The sequence below is a fragment of the Somniosus microcephalus genome, chromosome 14, assembly GCF_052327205.1.
Source record: "Somniosus microcephalus isolate GS21.2 chromosome 14, FLI_Smic_1.0, whole genome shotgun sequence".
In the NCBI taxonomy this organism is placed as follows: domain Eukaryota; kingdom Metazoa; phylum Chordata; class Chondrichthyes; order Squaliformes; family Somniosidae; genus Somniosus; species Somniosus microcephalus.
Genome location: NC_141000.1, coordinates 75,584,956 through 75,604,076, shown reverse-complemented (window position 1 = coordinate 75,604,076; position 19,121 = coordinate 75,584,956). Strand labels below are relative to the sequence as shown.

The 19,121-nt window shown below is 43.3% G+C and overlaps 1 protein-coding gene across 2 annotated transcripts in view; it reads right to left on the bottom strand.

Moving 5' to 3' along the window:
* The window catches only part of atg3 (autophagy related 3), a 76,106-nt gene that overhangs the window by 12,840 nt on the left and 44,145 nt on the right, over positions 1-19,121 (bottom strand). For both annotated transcript variants that reach the window (XM_086006705.1, XM_086006706.1), the window contains 4 exons: positions 17,571-17,641; positions 17,196-17,303; positions 16,301-16,438; positions 4,036-4,073 (listed from right to left, as the gene is read on the bottom strand). In XM_086006705.1, coding sequence (XP_085862831.1) covers positions 4,036-4,073; positions 16,301-16,438; positions 17,196-17,303; positions 17,571-17,641 — 355 coding nt within the window. The remainder of the gene's footprint in view (positions 1-4,035; positions 4,074-16,300; positions 16,439-17,195; positions 17,304-17,570; positions 17,642-19,121) is intronic.

Here is a 19,121-nt window from a genome sequence, read left to right as displayed (position 1 = left end):
GCTTCTGCTATATACCTCAGTTGAGGAAGCGCTCAGGCAAGGTGGGGAGAGGGGTTTCCCAGGAGGTCACACTGGAGATGGGTGTCAGGCTCCAAACTTCCACAACAATGAGTAGGCCGCTAAAAGTTCTCCCAGACCTCAGACAACAAAGTTCTGCCACCTGCAAATGATGATTGCTGAAAACTCCTTTTTAATGGTAGAGCTGCAGCTGTTAGTAAGCAATTCACTTCTGAGCCCGCCAGGATCAACTGGCATGTTCCAGAGGAGACATGCAGCATGGGAGAAATGAGTTAAATTCAGAAAGGCCTCTCAAAATGGGATTACAGAGGCACTTATCTGGTTGTTAAGGGCCTTAAGGGCCTATCCCACCGCTTGGAGGCGGGATGGAAATGGGGTCTGAAACCCCGAATCTGGGAAAATTGCTCAGAGGCGGGATCGGATCCGCCTGCCATTTTTTGTGATTTTAACACTGCACACGCCTCCAATTCCGTCTCCTCAGGCCTGGCAAAATCAAGCACATAGGGTGGGAGCACAGCAAAGTAGCCAGGCTGGAAAAAGTAAGTTGCGCAGCGTAGCAAGGCAAAATATTTTATAGCCTATATTTGAATAGTTGCACATATACAAGACAAATGCAAAACTAGGTGCATATAATTACCGTGGCTGTGACGTCACACTATTGAAGCGCATTCAGACACCTGAACCCCCACCTCAAGTGACGGAGGTGACACCTGACCTGCACCCCCATTGACTGAAGTCACACCTGACCCCTCCCCCCCCAGTGACTTGAGGTCACACCTGACCTCCAACCCCCATCCCATGACTGATGTCATGTCTGACACCCCCCAACCCAAAGTGTCCAGGATTAGCCCCCCACCCCCCGGCACTGACAATCCAACAGCACGAGTCTGGTCGAAAACTCAGAACCAACCACCGGTACTTGCGCAGAAAGAATGCCCAGTCGCACATGCACAGAGAGTCATTCTGGCCATTGTACAAGTTGTTGTTTAATTTAGCCTTCGAGCCGCAAACTGACATTTCAGGGGGTCTACTCACTGCCTAGGGGTACAGTTTGGAGACGAGTTTTATGGACCGGGTACTCTTCCAGGGACATTGTTTGCCTGGTGACAGAGTACCTCATCTGGGGACTGTCCCCGGAAATGGGGAAGTATGGTCACCCTAGCTTAAGTGGCTCTTAAAGGAATTGTCTACAAGGGTAATGGGTAAATTAAGCAGCCCTTTAAGACCTGTTGATACATGCCACTTAAAGATGTGCTTAAAGGGATAAAAGTGCTGGTGGCAATTATAAACGTTACTAGTATCTTCTTTGTAAATCTCAGTCTTTTCAAAGGTTGTTTGGGACAGAAATGTATAGTAAAATCTATTGCTGTCAGAATAAGTGTGGAGCAGGAATCCCAAGTCTGTGACCAAGTGACGGAACAATGCAACACTTCAGCTCCTTGTTTGATTGCTAGTGAAGTGGAGTTGGTGTAGATGAGATGGTAGTGAGGGGAGTGGCCCAGAATTTCATTCCAGTGCATCCTCCCCATAGGACAGCATTGAAAAAGATAGTGGAAGAGGCTGTAGCTGACCATTATAGTCACAGTGCACGGTAGTTAAATGCTCTTGCAGCTAATGGCACAGCCCTGTTCCTGGATGCCTGCTCACCTGGAGCCTGTGCAGCCAGTTCTAAATGCCTGTCAGTACATGTGGGGAAGGGTACCAGCAGGTGGACACAGTCTACTTCTGTTGCAGACCTGCCTATTATCACTTTGTTCCTCCTCTTATTTTTTCTCCAAAAACAAAATTAAAGGGGGATCCTCATGGGAAACCATGGAAATTGGAAATTTAAAAAAGGCAAGAAAAACAGTTTAGATATAGCCTCAAAATGATGTTACAAATCATACTGTAGGGCTTTTTAACTACCCTTTTATAACCAGTAAACTTTAGTAGTTCTGGATGCTCATTTTATATGGGGAGACAGTTGACTTAGTGCTATACTACCTAAATAATGTCACCAGGGCTAATTTTAATATAATTAACTGCAAACTGACAGCTACTTCTGACACCAGAAACTGATCAGAAGATTGACAAGGCATGAACAGGCAGAAATCTGGGGTAATGGATTTCCACTTATTTTTCTGATCAGTCACGCCCGTTAATTAAGTGTAACTAATTTGAAAATCTATCGTCACGTCTGCTAAACTATATATTTAAGTATATACTCAGTTTAAAATTTTATAAGTAAAAGCATCAACAAGAAACCAAAAATCCAACATTGGGCAATTAAATCAATGCAAAGCTTTAAATTTCAATGATGTTCTTGTCACTTGACCCAAAATACATTGCAGTGAAATGGGTTATTTGCAGGTAATGAATGTATAATGAAGTAATTGCTATAAGGCTCTACTTGGGATCCAGTCAACACTTTATGGTGAAGGATCAGGGCCTTGCACGCACTTAAAAAACTGAAAATAGGGCAAAAGCACAAGTGATCCAAGAAGTTAGTGTATTTTTCAAAAGAACATACCAGTGAGCTTAGTTTGGGATTTGTTATATGCTAGGATCATAATTACTTGCATTAGGAAAAAGATATTTGAGCCTTTGTTTTCTTTGTTCAAGTTGTTCTTCTCTTACCACAGTGGCACTACAGGGAAACTAATTTTGATTGAAAACTTGCATCTTCAAAATGGGTATGGTAGTTTGCTGGTCATGCTGCAGCACTAGTATTCTATTCGCAATTCCTCAGATAATGAAGCAGTCCATGCCCACATGCAGCAAGACCTGGACAACATCCAAGCTTGGGCTGATATGTGGCAAACAACATTCACGCCACACAATGACCACTTTGAGGAGATTAATTTAGGTCTTTAAAATAATGAAGGTATTAGATTCTGTCCAAGTGGAGGCATGGAGGACATCAGTACAAGAGGAGATAACAGATTTAGGTTAGGCGTCAGGAATTTATTTTTGCAGAGTCGATCTATCTCTGGAATAGGTTGCCAGTGTGTGTTATGAATGTAATTTGCTGAAGGGTTTCAAAGGGACCTGGATAAGCTGCCACAAGTGGAAGGCATTGAGTTATAGAAGGTATGTAGGTTAATAACTGACTGGTGATATCAGTCACCATAATCTCTTGTCTTTGGGGGTCAGAGAGAAATTTCCCAGTTTTTTCTAAAGTTTTTCCTATGCCAGGAGATTGAGTCACTCAGTAAACTTTACCCAGCACAGTCGCATGACAATAAGCAGAGTTTATTATACAATACTTGAGCAAGATGGGGAAGGTAAGAACAACTGTTAAACTAGGTCTGCAGATGGTGCTCCAAGATGACAACTGGGAAAAAAAACGCTATTGTAGTTTCATCCTATATTGGCTAATTAAATGATGTTGCTCAGTTTTAACAGGTATAATCTTCAAAAGAGCATTTCAACAAAACCTAATTCCTTTGTTTTAATGCATAAACTGATAAATATAGCATAATGCACAATCTAGTAATGGTTGCCTAGCAACAAAGCAGAGGAATTGAGGTGGTATCATAACCAGGAAGTGTGAAGCTCAAATGATAGACTATTGACTTTAATTTGTTCACCAAATGTTTAGACCAAAAACCATATCAAAAAGGATTTGATTGGCTAATATAGGGTGTTCTATAAGACCGTGGCAGAGGAGAATTTTCCTGTTCCTGCCGTATTGGATCATCTGGATGCAGTGCATAGTGGAAAGTTGGACAGGGAGACGTGCATGCCCCTAAGGAAGCCCATCCAATTTGCCGTCCAAAATTGATGGAAAATGCTGGGCTTCCTTACAGTCGTGTGCTCTTCCCTTACTGATTTTCCTTGATGCGTTGAATCCATGCGATCCATTCAGGTGCACGGGTTTTTCATATCCTCAAAATATAGAGTTTTAAGAGTGCTTTTACCGAAGCACTAAAGGTAAATTAAGGTTACAGTTCGTACATTAAACAGCAAATAACTGCAGGAGGGCAGTTAAACCATGCATATCTTGTTTTCTAATATTGGAAGAAATTTGTAACTTACATCGTCTGCATCTTCTAACAAGCCACTCTCTTCATAGGCTGCAAGAAAGGAAATATTTGTCAAGATGGTGGAACTAGAATACAAACTATATACTGATCTGACATTATAATTACATTAACATATCACCAGATTCTTATCTGTACTTGTGTAGTGGCGCAGACCACTGACTAAAATGCCATGTAATGTTTTCCAGTGCAGTGACTAGGGCTATATCTTTCCTTTATCTTCCTTCAGTCTTCAACTACTTGTTATAACTCTGAATACATTTGAACCAGTCAGATGATTCAGCTATAGGATAAGGAGACGACTGTTTAACATCTTGAGGAGCCAATGGGAAACCTCTTCCCCCAGACTGCATTGAAGAGTTGGCAAGTCCGGCATTGGCCAGTCTGTTTTTATTCCTCAGAAGTCTTGTACTGGGGCAACCAGAAGCCAGAACTAAAATGGCAACATAGGGACCACGAATAGAAGGCAGCAATTCAACAATGATAACAAGTAGTCAAGCTGAGTACTACCGCTACAATAGATGGATAATGGCAGTAGTTGTTAATGAGATTGGCTAATTGTGGCTACCTTTGAGAAAATTCCCATTTTTTTTGTTTGTGTCATCTCCCATGCTGTCTGAGAAATGAACAACAACTTGCATTTATATAGCACCTTTAATGCAGTTAAAAAGTCTCATCAAGGCACTTCACAGGAGCATAATCAGACAAAAATTGACACCAAGCCTTACATTAGGACAGGTGACCAAAAGCTTGCCCAAAGAGGTAGGTTTTAAGCAGCATCTTAAAGGAGGTGAGAGAGAGAGAAGCTAAATCTATTGAAATGTTAATCTTGTTTGACACCCCATTTTTAATGGCTGTAGCTATCAGATATTTAGCTTATATCCACTACTAGCCACTAGTGTTATCTGTTCTACTCACACCCTCTCATGACAAAGGATGCAGTAATCCTAGCAGCCACAGTTTCTAAATAAAATCCCATTCCATTAGCCTAGCTAAAATTTATATGAAAAAATGTAACAATTTAAAACCTGATGCATGATTGAGCATATCCATCACCCACCACTAATACATCCATTTGATATGTAATTAAGGTGGCACGATTCAAACATTTTTTTATCATGAAAATGCATGCGGTTACTTGACAGTAACTGATGTTGAAACTAAGGCTGAAATGAAGGTTCATTTCTCAAAGCAGTGATTTAGGATAAAATCTGTCTGTCTACAAGCAAGTAGTTATTCACCAACAGTAACTACTGAACTACTGTCAAATTTGTTCATAATGCAGTAGTGTGTAAAAAAATTAATTTGGCATTTTGGGATCAGTAAAAAAAGTTAACCTTGCCAGTAACAGAAATGCTGTTGGATAACAAATATGATTTAAGTCGCTCTGATATCTCAGTGTTAAATGCATTACATTGTGCACAATGACCAGAAAGCCCAAGGTTGATTTCTGGTAGCTGCCGAGTTAACTGATCACAGTTGGGACCCTACAATGGAACCTTACAATCAGCAGAGGTTCTTACTCCTAATTTCTGGCAAGTGGCTCCTGCTTGCAACTATACATATATGGATATCAGGTTCGATTGGTAGCAGACAGGGGAATGTCTATGGATGTAGTTTATATGGACTTCCAGAAGGTATTCGATAAGGTTCCACATAAGAGACTGTTAGCTAAAATTAAAGCTCATGAAATTGAAGGCAAATTATTGACTTGGTTTGGAGATTGGTTAGGCAGTAGAAGACAGAGAGTAGGGATAATGGGTATGTACTCGAATTGGAAGGACGTTACTCGTGGTGTCTCGCAAGGATCTGTGCTGGGACCTCAACTGTTCACTATATTTATTAATGACTTAGTGTGTTAATGCAATAGAGAGCCATATATCCAAGTTTGCTCGTGACACAAAGATTCGTGGTATAGTAAGTTTAGATAGGAGCAGAAAATTACAAAGAGGCAGTGATAGATTAAGTGTGTGGGCAAAACTGTGGCAGATGGATTTTAACGCAGGTAAGTGTGAGGTCATCTATTTTGGAGCAAAAAAGGATAGATCTGGGTATTATTTAAATGGTGAAAAGTTAAGAACAGTGGCGGTCCAAAGAGATTTAGAGGTCCATGTATACAGATCACTAAAATATAGTAGGTACAAAAAAAACTGAAAGAATGGAATGTTAGCATTTATAACTAGAAGGCTAGAATATATAAAAAGGGAGGAACATCATACAGTCATAACGGCACAGAAGGCGGCCATTCGGCCCACCGAGTCCGTGCCGGCTCTCTGTAGAGCAATCCAGTCAGTCCCATTCCCCCACTCTATCCTCGTAGCCCTGCAAGTGCCTATCCAGTCTCCCCTTCAAAACATTGAGTGTGTCCGCTTCCACCACTTCCATCGGCAGCGAATTCCAGGTCATCACCACTCGCTGCGTAAAAAAGTTTTTCCTCACGTTCCCCCCTATATCTCTTGTCCAAAACCTTAAATCTGTGTCCCCTAGTCTTTGTACTAGCAACTAGTGGGAACAGTCTTTCCCAGTCTAGCTTATCCAAACCCGTCATAATCTTGTACACCTCTATCAAATCACCCCTCAACCTCCTTTGCTCTAATGAAAATAAATCCAGCTTCTCTAACTTGTCCTTGTAGCGAAGATCCCCCATCCCCGGAACCATTCTGGTAAATCTCCTCTGCACCCTCTCAAGTGCCTTCACATCCTTCCTAAAGTGTGGTGACCAGAACTGGATGCAATACTCCAGTTGTGGCCTAACCAGCACTTTATAAAGGTTCAGCATAACTTCTCTACTTTTGTACTCAATACCTCTATTTATGAAGCCCAAGATCCCATATGCTTTGTTAACCACTCTCTCAATATGTCCTGCCAAATTCAGGGACCTATGCACATTAACTCCCAGGACCCTCTGTCCCTGCACACTCTATAAAACTGTGTCATTAAGTGTATATTGCCTCTCCCTGTTCCTTCTGCCAAAATGCACCACCTCACACTTCTCTGTATTAAATTCCAGCTGCCACTTGTCTGCCCATTCTGCTAACCTTTCTATGTCCTGTTGCAGTCGATTGGTATCATCACTGTTTGCCACACCCCCAAGTTTGGTGCCATCGGCAAATTTAGAAATGCTACTCTGTATTCCAATATCCAGGTCATTTATATATATTAAAAAAAGCAGTGGCCCCAGTACTGACCCTTGAGGAACACCACTACCATCCTCCAGTCTGAAAAACAGCCATTTACCACAACTCCCTGTTTTCTGTCCTTAAGCCAATTCCTTATCCAAGCTGCCACTGACCCATCTATTCCATGAGCCTCAATTTTGTTAACCACCCCTCCATGTGGTACCTTGTCAAACGCCTTCTGAAAATCCCTGTAGACAACATCCATTGCATTCCCTTCATCAATCCTCTCTGTTACTTCTTCAAAAAATATTAGATTAGTCAAACACGATCTGCCGTTTACAAATCCGTGTTGGCTCTCCTTAATTAGCTTAAGCCTCTCCAAGTGGCCGTTAATTATTTCCTTGATTATTGTTTCTAAAACTTTACCCACCACTGATGGGCCTGTAGTTACTAGGATTGTCCTTAGACCCTTTCTTGAACAATGGTGTCACATTTGCCACTTTCCAATCCTCAGGCATCTCCCCCGCATCTAGGGAAGATTGGAAAATTATGGCAAGCCCTTCCGCCATCTCCTCCCCCAATTCCCTTAGCAACCTGGAATGCAAGCCATCTGGACCAGGCGACTTATCCACTCTAAGCATACCCAGCCTTTCTAGTACATCCTGTCTATCCATTTTCACCCCTTCCGTTGCTTCTACCTTTTCCACTTCTACTGATATTTTGTCAGCATCCACCTCCTTAGTAAACACCGATACAAAGTACACATTGAGTATTCTAGCCTTGCCCTGCGCCTCTAAGCATATATCACCTTCTTTGTCCCCAATAGGCCCACCCCGCCTCTTACTACCCACTTACTGTTTACATGCCGGTAGAAGATTTTTGGGTTCTCTTTTATGTTAACCGCCATTCTACTCTCATATTCTCTCTTTGCCAATCTTATTTTCATCTTCACATCCCCTCTCAACTTATTGTATTTGGTCTGGTTCTCCCTTGAAGAATTCACCTGCATGCATCATACACCCTCATTTTTTGTTTCATCATCTTCTCTATCTCCCTCGTCATCCAAGGAGCACTTGCTTTGGATACCTTACCCTTCCCTCTTGTTGGAATGTACCTAGCCTGTACTTGGAACATCTCCTTAAAGATCATCCATCGTTCCATTACAGTTTTTCCCGTCAGTCTTTGGTTCCATTTTACCCTGGCTAGATCCTTTCGCATCCCATTGAAGTTAGCCCTGTTCCAGTTTAGAAGTTCCACTCTAGATTGTTCCTTGCTCCTCTCCATTGCTAATCTAAATCTTATGATACGATGATCACTCGTACCAAAGTGTTCTCCCACAGACACTTGGTCGACCTGGCCCACCTCATTCCCCAGCACCAGATCCAGCAATGCCTCCTTCCTAGTTGGGCCAAGAACATATTGGTCAAGGAAATTCTCCTGAACACATTTCAGAAATTCCTCCCACTCCTTTCTCTTTACCCTAGCATTATCCCAATCGATATTTGGGTAATTAAAGTCCCCCAATATCGCCACTCTATAGCTCTTGCATATCTCTGCGATTTCCCTGCAGATTTGCTCCTCTACCTCCCTCTCACTATTTGGAGGCCTATAGAATACCCCCAATAGTGTGATGATACCCCTTTTGCTCCTCAACTCTAACCAAATGGATTTTGTCCTTGTCCCCTCAAGAACATCCTCCCTTTCCAACACTACAATGTCTTCCTTAATCAGCACTGCCACCCCACCTCCCTTTTTTCCTTCCCTATCTTTTCTGACACCTTGTACCCTTGAATATTAAGTGCCCAGTCCTCACCATTTTTAAGTCACGTTTCCATTATTGCCACAACATCATATTGCCACACGGCTAATTGTGCTCGTAGCTCAACAACCTTATTCACCACACTTTGTGTGTTTACGTACATGCATTCTAAACCCATTTTTGAATTTTTCGTAGTCTTTCTTAGTCTGCACCTATCTAATATGGTACTACAACTGCCTCTAGTACTATCCAACACAATCACGCTTTTATGCACCTTATTCCTCTTTTCTGCTCCTATATGCTGGTGCCTATTATAATATATATTTTTATATATTAAAATAAGTTCCATAGAAGAGGGGATAGTGCCAGAGGACTGGTAGACAGCTAATGTTGTTCCTATATACAAAAGTGGAGAATATATATAATAGACATATATATCTTCTCCCTAGTTTCCTTGAATGTGTGTGGGTGCCTAACATCAGGACCTGGGATATTATCCTATTTTAGTTTTGCTAGTTTGTTAATTATTTTCTCCCTTCTATCCCAACTGTATTAACATTCTTTGTATGCTCATCCTCTAGTTGAAGTGTCTATTTCATTATCTTCTTTGATAAAAACCTGAGGCGAAGTAGTTATTCAACACTTCTGCCATTTCTCGGTCATTACCTGTGACTTTATCTTGCTCATCATTTAGTGGCCGTATCCCTACTTTAATTTTCCTTTTGTTATTTATGTGTCTATAGAACACTAATATTTCTTTTTATATTCCTTGGTAATTTGATTTTGTAATTTCTCTTTGCCTTTTTTAAACTTCTCTCCCAAGTTCTTTGTATTCATAAGAACATAAGAATTAGGAGGAGTAGGCCATACGGCCCTTTGAGCCTACTCCACCATTTAATAAGATCATGGCTGATCTTTGACCTCATCTCCACATTCCCACCTGATCCCCATGTCCCTTGATTCCCCTAGAGTCCAAAAATCTATCTATCTCAGCTTTGAATATACTCAACGACTCAGCATCCACAGCCCTTTTGTCCTCCTCCCTCTCCTTTAGTATCTAAAGTACTTCTTATATTTCTTTTTCTTCGGATTCAATTTTCCCTTTAGTTCTTTATTCATTCACGGTGCCCCATAATTAGCTTGCTTGTTTTTGGCCTTTAGTGGAATACATTTCTCTTGAACTCTATTGATTACCCTTTAAAAAATTTCCCACTGTTTTTCTGTCTTTTTCCCCCCCAAAGATTATCTCCCAGTTTACCTTCTTTAGTTCCACCCTCATTTCCTCATAATTTGCTCTTTTCCAATTACCTCAGCCTTTGGGCTCGATTTTGCCAGTGTGGCCGGGCTGGGGCATGTCAGGTGTTTTTAGAGTCCTGAACCCGACTCCAGTGTGATGTAGGGAAAAAGAGCAATTTTCCCCTAATTGGGCAATTGATTTCCAGCGTGTGGGAACCCCTGGCCCAATTAGACTTTCCATCTTGAAAGTTGCCTCCGATGACATCATCAGTGCTGCTGGATTTAAGGCCTGCAAGCAGCCATGCTTCTTCTGGAGACTGGAAACGCTTTGGACATTGTATGAAAGACTTCATTTACCGACCATGTCCACCAGCAAGCAAAAGTGTGCACCTCGATTTGATGAGCCCTCCCGCCAAGCTCTGATGGAGGGAGCAAGATCTAATAAGGAGGTGCTGTTCCCTTCCTCAGGGAGAAAAAAGCCTCCACAACAAACTAAAGCTGTGTGGCTGCAAGTGGCCAGGGAGGTCAGTGCCATCTCTATGTTCCGCAGAACCTGGCTGCAGTGCAGGATGAGGTTTCATGACCTTCTGCGCACTGGAAAAGTGAGTATGACTTTCTCATCACCCTCAATCTGATCCCCATCGCCTCTCCTCCCTGCACCCTTACCCATTCCCTCTCTCTCTATGGTCACATTCACTTTACTATTCGACCATGCAGCCCTCACACTCTCCATCACTGTGATGCAATGACAACTTACAACACACAGGGAGGGCCCTTTGTCTCCTTCTAAGCATCTATGCTATGGAATCTCTACACTCACTCCTTCATTCTCACTCAAACTCCACTTGTGTCCCTCATTGCAGGAAAAAAGAGAGAGCCCACAATAAGAGGGAAAGAGCAAGGACAGGAGGAGGGCCACCCTCAGTAGCCCAGCTCACCACCTCGGAGGCGGCGGCCCTGGAAATTGCCAGGATCGAGGATGATCCCAAGTGGGGGACGGACAGGCAGGCGCATCACAGCAAGCTAGTGACAGAATAGTTTGGCATCTCTCTCATTGACAATGCATGAGTCACTGATAAGTCAATCTGTTAGAGCATCAGATTCATTATGATCATCTGCACTATTCAATGTGCATGTAACCTTGATCTCACATCTCTAACTCTTTCCTTTACTCCCCCACAGGACCATCGACAGCCCCCATCCCCACTGTCCAGGAGGAAGAGCCTGAGCTTCCAGACTCCTCAGAGGAAGCTGCAACCTCTGAGGGCGCTGCGTCAGCAGAATTAAGTGGACACATCACCAGTGCAGACACTCACACCTCAGTGGGACCTTCGGGACATAGAGTTGAGTTGTCACCTGGTGTATCACAGCTCACAAGTGAGCATCAGCAGATGGCGGAGACAGGGACAGCAGTGGAGAGTCCTCGTCGGAGGGTGCAAGACGCTCCCAGCTTGGCTCCGCTGCATGTCGACCCTGTGCCTCCGGGTCTATCCAGAAGGACAGCGGTGCTGGAACTCCAGGAACAGGTGCAGGAGTCTCTGGCAGGTTTTGTCTCCAGGGTCGCTGCGCGTGTGGAGCAAATGGAGGAGTCCCATCGCCAACATGAGCAGAGCCTTTGTGGAGGCGTTGCCACATGAACGCATCACCACGGGAAGGATGGCAACCTCCGTGGAAAGGATGGCTACCGTAGAAGAGAGGATGGCTACGGCCATGGACGAGCTTAGTCGCCAGGGTTGTGAAAACATGGTCATTGTTCACAATAGACTGACATCTCTTGAGCAGCGCTGGTCAGTTATTGAGCATACAAACCAGACATTCATGCAAGTCCTCGGGAGTAGGACTTCCAGTACAGAAACGGGTCCTCATGGCCCCCCTGAAGTGCAGCAAGGTGCTGTCAAGCCACTTGCTAGCTCTGAAGTGGGGCTGACCCATGAGAGGGATGTTGGTGGCAGTCAGCAAGGAAGTGGGGGCTCCTCTCCAAGCGCTCACACGACCATGCCACTGCAAAGCCCTCGGTCAGAGCCCCACCAGAGTCCCCACCCAACTGAGATCGGCGTGTCAACCCCTACACAGCCGCAGGAGCAGCAGACTGTTGCCGAGGCCTCACAGGTTCGCAACCCCAGAGGACACCCGCCAAAGGTGTCGAGACAGGAGCAGCAAGAAAGTGAGCAAGGGGCCTCCATATCTGCTGAAGCCACAGGGGAAGCACCACATAGGAACACGCGTAAGAGGAAGAGGAAGACACTGCACAAGTAGTCACAAGGGTAGTCACTTGGGTGTAATGTTATGTTTAATTCTGAAAAGCCATCAGTTGGTTATTGCCATTAAAAATTCTGATGGCAAACTGTTGCAGTTGTGGCGTGTGTCATGTCGCTAATGGGACTTCCACATTGAGGACTTAGGATGACTTGCAATTGTCAGTATGGTGGTCAGAGTGATAGGAATCCGCAGGCTCCTGGCCATTGTTGAGGGTCTGATAAGAAGGTACGAGGCAAAAGTGTTTGATTGTGCAGGCTAAGCAAATCTGGCCAAGATGAGTGCGTCCCTTGCATCCCGGGCAGCAATGTGCTCGCCTGCTGCTGGTTGATGCGCCTCTGCAAGCTGTTCGCTGTCGCTCTCCTCCTCCTCGTCCTCATCTGAGGAGGCTATGTGATGAGCCACTTGTTCCTCAGGCTTCTGTAGGCCACGATGCTGTGCCATGTTGTGAAGTGCACAGCAAAGCACGACCATTCTGGAGGTGCAGCAGGCGGTTAAGGCGGCAAATGGTATGTTGGCCTTCGTAGCGAGAGGGTTTGAGTACACGAACAAGGATGTCCTGCTGCAGTTGTACAGGGCCTTGGTGAGACCACATCTTGAGTATTGTGTGCAGTTTTGGTTGCCTTATCCGAGGAAGGATGTTCTTGCCATGAAAAGAGTGCAGCGAAGATTCACCAGGCTGATACCTGGGATGGCAGGAATGATGTATGAGGAGAGATTGGGTCGATTGGGCTTGTACTCGCTGGAGTTTAGAAGAATGAGAGGGGATCTTATCGAAACTTATAAAATTCTAACAGGACTAGACAGACTAGATGCTGGAAGGATGTTCCCGATGGTCGGGGAGTCCAGAACCAGGGGTCACAGTCTAAGGATAAGGGGTAAGCCATTTAGGGCAGAGATGAGGAGGAATTTCTTCACCCAGAGAGTGGTGAACCTGTGGAATTCTCTACCAAAGAAGGCAGTAGAGGCCAATTCATTAAATATATTCAAGAAGGAGTTGGATATATTTCTGAAGGCTAAAGGGATCAAGGGATATGGAGAGAAGGCAGGAACGGGGTACTGAATTTGGATGATCAGCCATGATCTCATTGAATGGCGGAGCAGGCTCAAGGGGCTGAATGGCCTACTCCTGTGCCTATCTTCTATGTTTCTATGACCCTGGCTGCTGAGTACTGCATGGCTCCACCTGATCTATCAAGGCATCTGAAGCGCATCTTCAGCAAGCCGATGGTTTGCTCTATTATGGATCTGGTGGACATGTGGCTGGAGTTGTAGCGCTCCTCTGCTTCATTGGAAGGGCTCCTCAACAGCGTCATTAGCCACGTCTTCAGGGGATAGCCCTCGTCTCCAAGTAGCCATCTGCAAAGTTGGTCTGGCGGACTGAAGAGCGGAGGCACACTAGACTGGCGCAGGATGAAGGAGTCATGGCAACTGCCAGGGTACTTGGCACAAACATGCAAAATTTCCTTCTTGTGGTCACACACCAGCTGTACGTTGAGGGAGTGGAATCCCTTGCGGTTGACAAAAATACCTGGATTGTGATGGGGTGCCTTTAGGGCCACATGTGTGCAGTCAACGATGCCCTGCACTCTTGGAAAGCCTGCCCGATTATCAAACCCAACCGCATGCGCAGTTACGCTGGCTTGATCCTTGGAGAAATTGATGTGATTGTGCGCGATGGCAAAAAGGGCATCGGTTACCTACATGATGCAAGTGTGCGGGGCCGCCTGGGAGACGACGTTGATGTCTGCTGCTGATCCCTGGAATGAGCCTGAAGCTAAAAAGTTGAGTGCGGTGGTGACTTTGATGGCCACTGGTAAGGGGTGTCCACCTGCTCCCCTGGGCTCCAGGTCTTGCTGCAGCATTGCGCAGATGTCACCCACTACCTCTCGCAAAAGTCTGTGCCTCCTTTGGCACTGCTGCTCAGTCATGTTGAGTTAGCTGATCCTCTGTCTGTAGACCCTGTTTTGAGGGTATCTTCTGCGCCGACGGGCTTCCATGCGCTGGCGCCTTCTGGTCTGTGCAGCTTCAGGTGGGTGAGCAGCAGCTTGGAGCTCCTGCTGTTGCTCCTGCAGTTGGTGCTGCTGTTGGTCAGGGTTCTGCTGCTGCCACGGCTGGTCTTCGTCCGAATCTGATGTCCAGGAGGAAAGGAAATAAATAGTTCCCATTCTTCTGGTAAATACCTCAGTTGAGGAAGCGCTCAGTCAAGGTGGGGAGAGGGGTTTCCCAGGAGGTCACACTGGAGATGGGTGTCAGGCTCCAAACTTCCAGAACAATGAGTATGCCTGCTAAAAGTTCCCCCAGACATGAGACAACAAAGTTCTGCCACCTGCAAATGATGGTTGGTGAAAACTCATTTATAATGGTGGAGTTGCAGCTGTTCGTAAGCAGTCCACTTGTGAAGCTGCCAGGATTCACTGGCGTGCAGAACGTGGGAAAAGGGTTAAAATCGGAAAGGCCTCTCAAAATAGGATTATAGATGCAATTAAGTGGTTGTTAAGGGCCTTAAGGGCCTATCCCGCCTCTTGGAGGTGGGATGGAAGCGGGGTCAGAAAACTTGCATGTGGGAAAATTGCTCGGAGGCAGGATCGGGCCCGCTCGCCATTTTTTGCGATTTTAACAACTCACACGCCTCCAATCTCGCCTCCTCGGGCCTAGCAAAATTGAGCCCTTTGTCTTACTTACGTCACTCTCGATCCTAATCTTGAACCTTACTATGTTGTGATCACTACTACGAAGATGCTCTCCTACTCTTACGGTTCATTACCCATTACAAGATCCAGCAGTGATTCTTTTCTTGTTGGACTTCTTACGTACTGAATGAGAAAGGAATCCTGTATACACTATAAAAACTCGATTCCCTTTTCTCCTTTCGCTACTTCTTCCTGCCAGTTTACTTGGGGGTAGTTGAAATCTCCCATGATTATTATTCTATGCCTGCTACTTACCTTGTAGCTTTGCCTCCACATTTCTTCCTCCAATTCCCTTCCACTATTTGGTGATCTATAGTATACCCCTATTAGGGTGATGGATTCCTTATCATTTAACTCAATCCATATGGATTCTGCATCTATCTTACTGCTAATTACATCCTTTTTTTCTACTGCATTGTTATCTTTAACTAGTACAGCTACTCCAACTCCCCTCCTTCCTTAATGTGTTATATCCTGCAATATTTAGTTGCCAATCCTATTCCCTATGTCGCCATGAATCAGGCATCCCTACTATACCCGGATCCTCTACAAATTATTGCCTCCAGTTCATCCATTTTGTTTTGAATACTACATACATTGCTATACCAACAGTTTAAATTGTTTCTATTTATTATTCCTCTCTCTTTGTTTTTACCTTTATGCGCTATGAATATCGATCTTTGGCCATTTGTGTTATCCTTATTTGTCCTTTACTCTCTTTTCCTGATTCTTTTATTGTTAGATTTCCGTAATTTCTAGTAGTTCCCTCCCACGTTATTAATTTAAAGTCTTATATACAGCCCTAGTTATCCTTTCTGCTAAGACCTTGGTCCCAGCCGGTTCAGGTGCAGCCTGTCCCAATCGTACAGCTCCTTCCTGTCCCAGTACTGGTACCAGTGTCCCATGAAATCGAACCCCTCAATCCCACAACACTCCTTTAGCCACATGATCTCATTGAATGACGGAACAGACTCGAGGGGCTGAATGCCCTATTCCTGTTCCTATGACTGCGATACCCTCATTGGTTTAATAGCCACTCACTGTCTTGCATATGCATGAAGAATGACCACTTGAGCAAGATATATGTGGGCCACCAGTACCCATGAAACTGTATTCCAGCAAGAGTCAGTGCCCCCAGAAGGGAGAGTATTTTAAAAGGACTGCTATTTAGTACTAAGAGTGTAGTTGTGATCTCACCTTCCATGTCAGCTGCTTCTCCTTCATCATCGTCTTCCTCATTATCATCCATACATGCTGTGGTGCTCCCTATACACTTTGAGTTGTCTTTGCTTTCTAAAGTAATCTCTGTAACAGTTTCTGTCAATCCGGCAACACCTGCCGATGGAAGAAAAAACACAATAAAGAAACAGATGGAGCCCTATCACACAAACTTTGCAATTCATAATGTCAGCAACTAAAAAAAAAAAAATCCTTTAAAAATTCAACAGATAACTGCACATTAGGTCAGGCTTATACATTGAGAAAAATGGGCTGGGAAAATTATTATAATTATCTCATCTGGGGTTCAGACATGAGGTTTGTGATGCCATCTGATCCATTCAATTAGATCTTCTAATCACACTTACCCAACAATTTTATTCTCTATGTTAGTCTTAAAAGCACAGCAAATCCTTATACTCAAACTAATCCATTAATGTACTGGTACATTTTGCAGTACTGCAAGTATTACCAGCAAAGGAAACCCAAATGTATGAACAAATAAAGGCACAGACACCTTTATATTCTAAGGCAAATGACTCAAAATCTGGTTAATTCACAGTTTAAGTGCAAGAAAAAAAAGTGGCAATAGGGGTAATTTCTCAAAAAGCTACAGTTTACCAAGCATTTTAGTATTTTGCAGCTCATTTTCTGCAAAACCAAATAACATTCTTACTACCTTATAAATAAATATACCTTGCACAAATACCAATTGAAGAGACTAGATTTTACTTGGGTTGACTCTGGTCTAGTTTGTCTTTCAAAGCATTTTGTCAAATTACAAGAAAGTACAACATTTCCTGACAGTTTTAGAATTGGTCTATTAACATTTCTAATGTGTAATCCATCCCTTTTTGATTTGCTTTTGTGATACCTGAATTGTGATAAGTATCCACCCATCCCCCATCACCATCATCCTCTTCAATGACCGCCTCAAATTCATCAGAGTATTCCATCTGTTTGCAGCGCTTATAGCAGGGAACTGTGGGGGAGGGGGAAAGAGTCTCTTGGTGAAACAGTACAAGCAGCATTATTAGTTTACTCTGCTTATCAAAACAAAAATAGCCAGTTTGTTAAAAGTACAGTTTAACAATATTCAAGTGTTTAGAGTATTTAGTCAGTGAACAAATGAAGTGAAAAATTTAGAACTAAATATGGTGCGCAACAATATTTTAAATAGCAAGGAGACACCAGTTCATAATGATGTAAAAAAGTGTAATTAATTGATTCTGTAAGAACAAACTCGTACCATTTCTAGTCACCAGAAACTGCTTTTCCTTGGGTAAGTAAGGTTTGACTTTGGCATCCTCCCCTGTTCCCCTGAAGAAAACAGTAGCATACAGATAGCAAATCAATTCATTGTAAATGCACTTTATCATCTTGTATTTGCTAGCATGCATTAGCAGTTTCTCAGGATTACATTATTTTAAAAATCAAAATCTCAACCAAGTTTTCCAGCAAACCTGCTCTAACTGCAAACTACAAGGGTCTCCTGGTCAGCAGAAGTGGGGCCCGTTGGAGTCATACCTGGGCCTTGATCTGACCCCCAAAAAACTTGACTGCAGCTGGTGGCCTGATTGCCTATTGGCTCCCTTGTGAAGCCACTTAGAAATTTCATGGTTGGACCTGGGCTTGCCATTTTAACCCGAGTGACAAGCCTCTGCCATTTCTCCCGATTTCCAAGATGCACCCACCAGAAATATTTAATCAGGGAACCTCCCACGACCGTAAATATTCTGGCAGGGTCACAAGGGACTCCCAGTGGGCCTATCCTGGCACTTAAAGATGAGATTTTGGCCCAATGGATTTTAGACCCAAAGATCTATGCAATCCTTTCCTAACAGAAGTTTGCCTTAAGCATCAAGTGGAATCTTCTATACAAGAATTCTATACTGCATCACATTATTACAATGTGTTTTAAATAAAAACCATAAAGAAACACAAATTAATTGATTCCCGTTATGTTTTTTTCTTACAACGAATGTCATTAACAATTGCTTACAAATATTTTGAAGTTATATTCTTTGTTTGGTGGAGAGAACATTTTAAACTTGTGGGGAAAACAAACTTGTTAGTACCATTTTTAACGGAGAAAGTAAATCCAAAAGTGAATAAAATACACCTTTGGCATCGAGAAGCTAGTTAATGAGGAGTTGAAGACATGAAAAAGGTCATAAAGGATCTGATGCTTAAAGAACTGAGAACTGGAGATTGAAAGTTAAATGCATTGATTTTACTTAAACATTGCTTGTTTTTTCCTAAAGTTTCCCAAAGCTGGAAAATAACTGGTCTTTGGTTAAAATGTTCCAGCTCCAGTATACATGTAGGTTGCTATACAACTAGAAAATTAAAATCATATATATGTAAATAATATATAGGAGTTAAGGAAAAATAAAATAAAGTAATAAACAAAAAAGGCTAATTAGCTACAAATGAATCTGAAATCAAGCTAAATCTAAATATTTGAATATAATCTAGACCTCAAGTAATTGTATTATAGCTAGAACTAAATTAATACTAGTAAATAAATAAATATTAGAAATGGCAGGACAGGCTATGTCTTGGGACTGTAATATGTGGGAGCTTGTGGACAATGAGAATGTCCCGTATTGCTACATCTGTAGTAAATGTCTCTGGCTTGAGACACTCGGGCTCAGAGTCTGTGACTTGAAGTACGAGTTAGAGACACACCGACATATAAGGGGGGGGGAGGAAATTTTGGAAAATTTTCTCCAGAGTGCAGTCACACCTCAGAGGGAAGCACATGTGCAGGAAGGGGAGAGTGTAACTGTTAGTCAGT